Source organism: Neltuma alba, unplaced genomic scaffold (assembly GCF_004799145.2).
Source record: "Neltuma alba isolate B1F8T4 unplaced genomic scaffold, ASM479914v2 tig00010187_pilon, whole genome shotgun sequence".
In the NCBI taxonomy this organism is placed as follows: domain Eukaryota; kingdom Viridiplantae; phylum Streptophyta; class Magnoliopsida; order Fabales; family Fabaceae; genus Neltuma; species Neltuma alba.
The window spans coordinates 329,900-339,731 of NW_021635127.1; the positions used below are offsets into that span (position 1 = coordinate 329,900).

General features: G+C 33.2%; 1 protein-coding gene across 1 annotated transcript; it reads right to left on the minus strand.

The window, feature by feature from the left end:
• Nucleotides 1–339: 339 nt before the first annotated feature.
• Nucleotides 340–4,554, minus strand: LOC114754746 (uncharacterized). Its single transcript, XM_028943566.1, has 7 exons — nucleotides 4,310–4,554; nucleotides 3,792–3,897; nucleotides 2,722–2,805; nucleotides 2,559–2,598; nucleotides 1,752–1,820; nucleotides 1,532–1,641; nucleotides 340–582 (listed from the first exon to the last, which is right to left on the minus strand). Exons 1-7 carry the CDS (start codon nucleotides 4,410–4,412, stop codon nucleotides 447–449), a joined length of 648 nt encoding a protein of 215 aa, XP_028799399.1. The 5' UTR covers nucleotides 4,413–4,554; the 3' UTR covers nucleotides 340–446.
• Nucleotides 4,555–9,832: the final 5,278 nt, after the last annotated feature.

A 9,832-nucleotide genomic window follows, 5' to 3' on the forward strand; every position in this document is an offset into this window, starting at 1 on the left:
TAGCCTGTATATACAACACATTGACATAAATCCTCTTAAAGTCTCCACACACAAGCCATAAGAAAGAGTAAACAGAAAAATATACGGCTTGATGAAGAGATCAAAAACTTGAAATCAAACACTCTATAGAAACCCGTCTACTAGTCGTTAATATAAGACCCAGTTGACTAATTTAGAGAGATTAAGAAAGTTACTAAATTACTTAATTATAGCATATATTACCTGATTTCTGTAAAATAGTCATGTATATTATTAGATTATATATCAGTAAATAAGTGAGACAAATTAGTTTTAAAAAAAAAGATAAATATAAATACTTTAAAGTAACATAGTAATGTCCTTAATCTTTCTAAATTAGTTAATTGGATCTTATATTAAGGATTAGAGGGGGTATATGATGAAGTTCTATACACACATAAACAAACTCCCCTGAAGTGTAGAGTCACTCACACATTTGGATCCCTCCCAAACCTCATCAAAACGTGTGTTGCCAGCATTGCACCCCTTCGGGTCATTTCTGCAACCCGGCCAAGCAGAGGCAGCTTCACTGTTTCCTTATTCCAGAGTGGTTTTTTGTCCCACCTAGTTGATTTCAAAGTCAATATTAGTGATACAGGACAAACTATTATTGTTTGCTTAGGGTAAGAGAAAGACTGAATTCAACCATTGGAAACATTATCCTCCGGTTTTAAGGGATCAAGTCATAAATCTCACAAATTTCATTAATTTAGGCTGGAAACTGTTATCCTTGGGATTTGTCTCAGCACCAGCAGGTGGATACAACTAAATTAAAGGTAACGGTTATCCTCTGAGCTTTTAATTCTTCTTGTTACTTTATCATTCTTCCAAAAACTGCTTCAATGTTGGGTTAAACAATTATTATGAGCATCCCATTCTACTTGATGTGCCACCTAATGTCCTATACTACCTAATTCCTATCGCAAGGATATGATAAAAGGAGGTTGTGTTCGTTTTTTCTGCTTCAGCATAAGAAAAGTTTGGTTTTGACATATCAAGGCAAGGAGATAATCATGGGAAGTGGCATTGTCTTACTATTCTCCTCACCCTCAATTTCGTATATGTCATATCCACACAAGTTGCCGTGTAATCTCCTCCATGATTACTCGAGTTTTAAATTTCTGTTCAACACATCATGCTTTAAGGTTTTGCCTCGGTTGAAGTTTAGGATACCGAGGACAAGCTTAACAAGCTGTAGTGACAGTTATGACTTCATCATCTGTGATATTAAAAACACAATAACCATCTAACGGACATGCAAATGCATGCTCCCATGCTTGCTACTACAACTAAACAAATCAACGTGTAAGACGATAAGACATGCAAAGCCTTATTTTGCCCTCTCCTAATACTAGTAGATGTTCTTGTAGGTAACAAACTTCATGTAATCATAAAAAGAAGATTGCATATTCCTTCTTTTACATTAAAGAATATAAAAATGAAGACGTCACAATGAATAAATAAGGAAAAAGGAAAGCAGGCAAAAAGAAGTGTGAAGGTGATTCGCGCATACCAGTCTTCATGGCGAATAACTTTGCCGTTCACGACATATAACTTAATAAGTGTTGCCAAATCAATATCCTTCCCCAAGAACTTGTAGTGTTGCTTATTGTCTATTAATATCTGCATACAACACCCATGAATATGGATCATGCATTTGCTCATAATAGAATTGAATATATAGAAGATTAAAGAATGATAAATTGCATCTAAGTGAGAGAAATTCTGACAACCTCTTGTTTTCCTGGTGAGATCACATTTTCTTCAACACTGTACTCCACAATCCTTGACTCCCTAAATACCTACGATGTATGGAAAAAGTGGTCAAGCATCAAAACCATATGGAAGAGAGCCCAAGAAAAGAAAATGACAGCTTAACTCGTAAAAAGGAATCCTCTCTCTATCATGAACCATAATTTACCAACCCTTGAATAATTCTTATAGCCTTCACTGTTATTGTTAATCCAAATATTTAGTGCTATTCAATGCTTAATGACACGCATAGATGAAGTATGATCTGGATTTATCACTACCACTTCAGATTAGGTCGCATAAACTCTTGTAAGCAAAAACAAGTAATAGTGAAACTGATTTACAAGGAGCCAAGGGGGGATATATCGTACCAAGAACCAGTTCATATTGCTATGCTTTCGGCAGCAAAATTAACATCAAGGAACCATCTTTAATTTAGTACAAACAAAGGCGTGAATAAAATCAAGCAAGCACTTTAAATGGTTGCCAAAAAAAAATCACACATAAATAATTTACAAAAATGATAATTTATGTCTATATTTTGACCAAAATTTCCCCTATATTAAGAGATCTTCATGAGAGATGGATCTATAATTTTCTGATTCAAGAAAAGGTGGAAATGTCTGACACCTAATTGTATGGATGTAACAAATTTCATGTCACAACCTCAACCAAATATTCCTTGGAGCAAGATCAAGTGTAGATGTAACACATCCTCTAAGAATTTGAGAGCAGAGGATCATAAAGCTAAAGACAAAATAATGATAAAAACAAATCAAAATAGAAACCTTGGAAAGAGAATAGAATGCTGATTTGATTTGCTTCACCCTGCAGTATCAATATTCAATATTTTAAATTATATAAGAACAATATCTCCACTTACAAGAATATTTAGAATGACATTTTAGCATTTTCAGAGGCTATTCCACGAAAAGCAAAACAAATGCATACCCATGTGCACGCATAAGGGGATCCTCAAAGGAAGCATCTGGGGCATATATTTCGAAGTCAACAGCTGTTGCAGAGGATCCGTACCTGGAAAGACCACAATAATTTGCTGGTAATAAGGAACAAAGGAAATTACAAGCTTAGTGAAAAATCCTAAAATTAGACAAGTGCAGAGAAGTTGTCAAGAAAAATGAAGTGTACCTATCTAATGATTTGAAGCATATGAAATATTGAAAGAAATTAAAGTAAAAAGGTGAGCCTATTGATAAGAATGCTTCAATTTAAGGAAGATATGGTGCGAAGAACTTAAGAAACAGAAGAGAAAGCAGTCTAAACTCCAGCATGTTAGTTGAATCCTGGGCCTTGGCCCATATTTATACTAGACCTAGTTTTAAGTTTGCTTTGTTTAGTGGTTGTTTGTTGTTCAGGCTTTATTACTTGTTATTATTTCCAATGTGTGATTTTGATTTCCAACAGTTGTTGCTCCACATGATTCTCCCTGACATTTCCGACCACAAGGAACACATTCTTATGCAACTTTATAATCACAATCACATATCAATTTATATTTATTATCAGACAGATTTGTTAATGTTGGGCTGGCTACTCACCTTATTGCTATTAACATTATAATAATTTATTAAAATACTCAACAGTAATTATAGAGGTTGAATGACATGATAACACCCATATTTGCATGATAAACTCTACAGGAAAACTTTCTGCTGTTAGCAAAGATAGAATACTTGAAATGTCCAACCCTTTATAAAAGGTTAAATGACCTGTGACCAAGACTGAGTACATAAACGCGATATTATGTACCACAGGAAACAAAAGAGCTGGCAAGTTCTAAATCATCTTCCCAATCCACATCCTAAACCCATTATTCTAACATGATTGACAGAAATCCTGACAAGAGAACAAGTTATTGGAGGTAGCATAACAGTTTCATTACCTGCCTTTATAGTCTAAATGTTCGTGACAATTATTATAAATAGACAGGAAGTAGAGAATAATGTTAAAATTCTACTCGTTTGAGTGTAACTTTGGGGAGTTTAAAGAGGGAGACGTACAGACGCAGGATGTGAGGCATTATGTCATCAGACATGCGTTTCATTGAATTATCATCGGAAGCTTCTTTAAAATTTGCCTGAGTCTTCTGATTGTATCCACCCGCATCTGAAAGACAAAACAAGGCTGAATTGTCTAACTATACTATCGTACGAAATCAACAAGAAAACAAGAAGAAACTTATTCCCACACAAGACTGCAAATAACTACAAAAGCCCAATCAAAATACGTGACAACCGAAGAAACTAGTTCAGTTTAGCTTCGTTAATAACATCAGTTCAATTCCCCTCACGATTGCTCAACTTGAATATTGAAGATAGGCGATGAACCTGACCTTAGATAGCTGGAATTGGGTAACGGTGATTTAAAAATTCAACACAAAGACAATGAGATGTGAAGTGAGATTATGTCTCAGGTTTTAAGCAATAAATACAGCGACAGTGAGCGAAGACAGAACCACAAAAACAATACTAAAATTCCCGCAATAGAAAACCCAGATATGAATATGATGATTGATTACCCGCTGAAACTTTCTCCATTATTGAGGATGAAGAAATTCTGTTGCAAGCCAAACGGTATATGTTTTGGCGGTAGAAAAGGAGCTGAGAAATTGAATTCCTCATGAGTAGAGAAACTTCAGAAGGCAGGATGTGTAAAAAGGAATAGGCACATGGCTGCTTCGGCCTCTACGTGGCCTTTCCACATCCATTACCATATTCAAATTCAAAGGCAGCGGTGAGTCCCGTAGTCCCGTTTGACAGTTGCTCGCCTTATCTTCTCGATGACAGGGAGGGATCCATTGTGGCAGACTGGCAGTGCACGCACGTTTAGCTGAAAAGTACAACCTGTCCATGGGGCTTTTTTTTTCAAGGGAAAGTCATTTTTATTAATAACCAACAAAAAAAAGGAGAAAATTGGGAGAATAAATCCCTCGTAAGAAATTAATTGGTAAATAGTCTTTAAAGATTTTGTACAACTTAATTGGGAAAAAGACAGAAAAATACAACTTTAACTCCATAATCCCCAAAACGTCCGCCTAATTCCACAAATCCCATTTTAGTACCATGAGACCAAATTGGGATTATTATGTAAAAGGAAAAGACTAAATTGCCCTTCATTTTAAATATTATTTTTAAAATATCACAGCCCCTACTGACCGGCCGGTCACCGGAGCTCCGGCGACCAGCCGACAATTAGTTACCGGAGCTTTGTCGGTCGGAAATTTTTTTTTGAAAATTTTTACAACTTCAATATAACGGTTAACAACTTTTGTAACGCTATTAACAACTTCAGTATAGCAATTAACAACAGCTTTTCTGGGAATTCAACAAACTCCGGCGACCGGAAACAATTTTTTTGAAAATTTTTACAACTTCAATATAACGGTTAACAACTTTTGTAACGCTATTAACAACTTCAATATAGCAATTAACAACAGCTTTTCCGGAAAATTCAACAAACTCCGGCAACCGGAAACAATTTTTTGAAAATTTTTACAACTTCAATATAACGGTTAACAACTTTTGCAACGCCATTAACAACTTCAGTATAGCAATTAATAACAGCTTTTCCAGGAAATTCAACAAACTCCGGTGACCGAAAACAATTTTTTTGAAAATTTTTACAACTTCAATATAACCGTTAACAACTTTTGTAACGCTGTTAACAACTTCAATATAACAATTAACAACAGGTTTTCTGGGAAATTCAACAAACTCCGACGACCGGAAACAATTTTTTAAAAAATTTTTACAACTTCAATATAACAATTAACAACTTTTGTAACGCTATTAACAACTTTAGTATATCAGTTAACAATAGATTTTTCAAAAATAGAGTTACAAAAGTTGTTAACTGTTATATTGAAATTGTAAAAAATTTTCAAAAAATTGTTTCTGGTCGCCAGAGTTTGTTGAATTTCCCAGAAAACTTGTTATTAATTACTATATTGAAATTGTTAATAGCATTATAAAAGTTGTTAACCGTTATACTAAAGTTGTAAAAATTTTCAATTTTAGTATAACGTTAACAATTATGTTTTTTTGAAAATTTTTACAACTCTAATATAACGGTTAACAACTTTGATATAGCAGTTAACAACAAGTTTTTTGAAAAATTCAAAAAGTGGCATTTTTATAACTTCAGTAATGCCTTTAACAAACTCAAAAACCTGTTGTTAACTGCTATACTGAAATTGTTAATAGGGTTACAAAAGTTGTTAACCGTTATACTGAAATTGTAAAAATTTTCAAAAAAATTGCTTTCCTTCGCCGGAGCTCTGACGACCACTTGTTGAATTTTTCAAAAAATCTGTTGTTAAGTGATATAATAAAGTTGTTAACGATTATATTGGAGTTGTAAAAATTTTCAAAAAAATTGTTTCCGGTCACCGGAGTTTGTTGAATTTTCCTGAAAACCTATTGTTAATTGCTATACTGAAGTTGTTAATAGAGTTACAAAAGTTGTTAACCATTATACTGAAGTTGTAAAAATTTTTTAAAAAAATTGTTTTCCTCCACCGGAGCTCCGGCGACCAGTTGTTGAATTTTCTGAAAAATCTGTTGTTAACTGATATACTAAAGTTGTTAATAGTGTTACAAAAGTTGTTAACGGTTATATTGAAGTTGTAAAAATTTTCAAAAAAATTGTTTCTGGTCGCCGGAGTTTGTTGAATTTTCCAGAAAACCTGTTGTTAATTGCTATACTGAAGTTGTTAATAGCGTTACAAAAGTTGTTAACGGTTATATTGAAGTTGTAAAAATTTTCAAAAAAATTGTTTCTGGTCGCCGAGGTTTGTTGAATTTCCCAGAAAAGCTGTTGTTAATTGCTATATTGAAATTGTTAATAGCGTTACAAAAGTTGTGAACGGTTATATGAATTGTAAAAATTTTCAAAAAAAATTGTTTCCGGTCGCCGGAGTTTGTTGAATTTCTCAGAAAAGCTGTTGTTAATTGCTATACTGAAGTTGTTAATAGCATTACAAAAGTTGTTAACCGTTATATTGAAGTTGTAAAAATTTTCAAAAAAAAAAATTCCGACCGACGGAGCTCCGGTGACCAATTGTCAGCTGGTCGCCGGAGCTCCGGTGACCGGCCGGCCAGTAGGGGCTGTGATATTTTAAAAATAATATTTAAAATGAAGGGCAATTTGGTCTTTTCTTTTCACATAATAATCCCAATTTGATCTCATGGTACCAAAATGGGATTTGTGGAATTGGACGGACGTTTTGAGGATTATGGAGTTAAAGTTGCATTTTTCTGTCTTTTTCCCAACTTAATTTTTCTTATGTGTAATTAGTCTTTCCTTGTATGCAGTCAGTTTTTTTTTTTTACGTGATTTGTAACTGAATTTCCTTTTATACAACTAAACTTTTTTTACATGCAAGTCATTTTTTGTATGTATAAATTAGTTTCTTATATTCAGATAATGTTGTATGAAAATCATCTTTTCTTTATCCACTGTCCTTCGATGTAATTTTTTTTTTTTTGCAATTCATTTCCCCCAATTTTTTCCAAAAAAAAAAAAGCTGGCAAAAAAGGAAAAACAAAAGAAACACACGCACTAATAGCCTAAGCGTAGGCCTATATCATGTGTCTCCTTTTCCGTTGAAGAATATGATAATTTTTATTATCCCGTTGTGTGGGGAAATGGAAGGGAATGTGGAGGAAGAAAAATTTAATGAGCTTAATTTTAAAAATTGAAGAATTGGGGTTAAAAGTTTTCAATTGATTTTTGTTATTCTTTTATCTTACGTCTTCTTTTTATTAAAATTTTAATACCACACTTCTCCAATTTTTTAAAGTGAGCTCAATAGAGTTTTTCTTTCCTTCCCTTCCCCTCCATTTCCCTCATACCAAACATAGGCTAAATATAATAGTTAGATAAAGATTTTATTTTGGTCTTAAATATAAAACCCTAATCAACTTTGGCTTTTATACTTATAATTTTTTTTCAAAATATTTTTATTTATTGCACATAGTAAGGGAGTTTCCATAAAAAAAAGATAGTTACAATGCACTACCACTAGTTCTAAATATAAGATCTTGTTTGTAATATAATTTATACTACAAATTACATCTTATATTTAAAATTCGGAGTAGTACATAATTAGAAAAGATATTCTAGAAAAACTAAACATAATTATTACAAATAACTAGTTTAACTAATTTTTTTTTAATATTTACAGATTAATTATCTAACTCTTATATTAAAAATGAGAAGTAGTGTATATATTATATTAATATCCATATCATATTTCTTCACTAGAGCTAACTGAGCTTAAGAAACATATAGGGAGAGATGCTTGAAAAGGGACACAATAGACCGGAGGCATCCCTGTGAATTATTTAGGTAATTAAGTATTATTCCAAGCTAGATTAACTTAAGAATTGAACCCTAAAAGGGTTATTGGCAACTTCTTGCTCTGAACCTTGGACAAACTATATGGGCAGGAATTTGAGTAATTCTTTAGGTAGCCTAGAGGGAGAGTTAGAGCCTCATATTTAGCAGCTAGACTACACTTTGCACAGGTCCCAATTGTGATTTGACTGAGTGGCTAGGAGACCAGACAAGTAGTACTACTTGTCTATTGCATATTTTGGTATGACTTGGTGAGTGATTTTATGAATGATTGAGAATATATAAGCTAGGTGATATATATCTTTTGTTTTAGGAAAAATTTCAATGAAGGACCACTGTAGCCAATTTATTTCAAAGAGTTCCCAAAACATTATGAAACCTTACCGTAGGACTAAGAGGAGAAAGTGAAATTAATTCCAGAAGGTAAAAGATGAAAATGTCCTGCGAAAATGAGACTTTCTTTTTCAATGCTGTAAAAGAAAGAGGAAAGAGGAAAAAGGGAAAGTCCGTGCCATTTCTTCCCCACCCCATGTAGTGCAGCAGGGATGGAGGGAAATGTTCCCCTACTATGAGTTGAGGAAACGTAGTAGGCGATCATCATTTTGAAGGTGCATCCCTCTGCCATTTGTGAAAGTCGATGTTAATGTTGGTACAAGTGAGATAAATTATAAATGTGCCTATGATGTTGCATCGTCAGTGTCACTGTTGCTTGGTGTGTGAGATAAAATTTTGTTTTCAAAATTTTCGCTTTCTTCATTCAAATTGGTGAGCATAGGTAGATTCTGATGGGTGAATAATGTTAAAATGAGTATTTAAATGCACGGGTAAGTAGGTAGTGAGTGAGAAAAAAATCTGATGGAGGTTTTGGTTTTACAAAGAAATTGTTATCTTCTTCTTGTTTCAAGATGTTAAACATGGGGTGTTTATGATTTTTAAGAAGTGTCTGAGAAAATGTGAACGTTGAGTATAATGCGTTGTTGAAGGAACTTAGGGAGGCAGAAATGAAAAGGAAGTGGGTGAATATGCTGGAATGGGTAATATGATAGGTAAATGTGCAAAGAAATGGCAACTTGAAGCTGGGAAAATATGTATTTGAATTGTAAATGTACAAATTCAATAGAAAAATGACAATTTATTGTTGTGTGTAGCATTCTAATTTTCTTCAAAATTTTAAGTTATATTTGAGATTAATTAATTATCATTAAAATTTAATCTTAATTATCTAATTATGAATTATAATCTTAGTTAACAAATAATAGTTAAATAATAATTAATATATATACTTAACAAAAAAATTTAGATACATAAAATATATTTATAACCCACTGTTCGACATGTGAGGGGGAATTAAACCCCCCTGCCCCTTTCTTTATATTAAAAAAAAAAAATTAAGCAATTTTTTTTAAATCAATAGTGGGGTCACGTGTCCCCCACTATTGATTCACTCCCTTTTGCCTCTTCCTGTTCTTCCCTTATTTTTGCCTCCGGTCCGTTTTTGCTCTCCGCCCACGAGGATGAGAGTGAGAGAGATGGAGAGTGAGGGTTTGCCTGGAGTTCTCTTAGAGGGGTGTTTGGATATAATCAAAATATAGTTTGGAGAATAGCTTCTGGAGAATAGATTCTGGGAAGAATAGATTTTTTAAAGAATAAATTTTTTAAAGAATAGATTCTGAGAAGTGAGAGT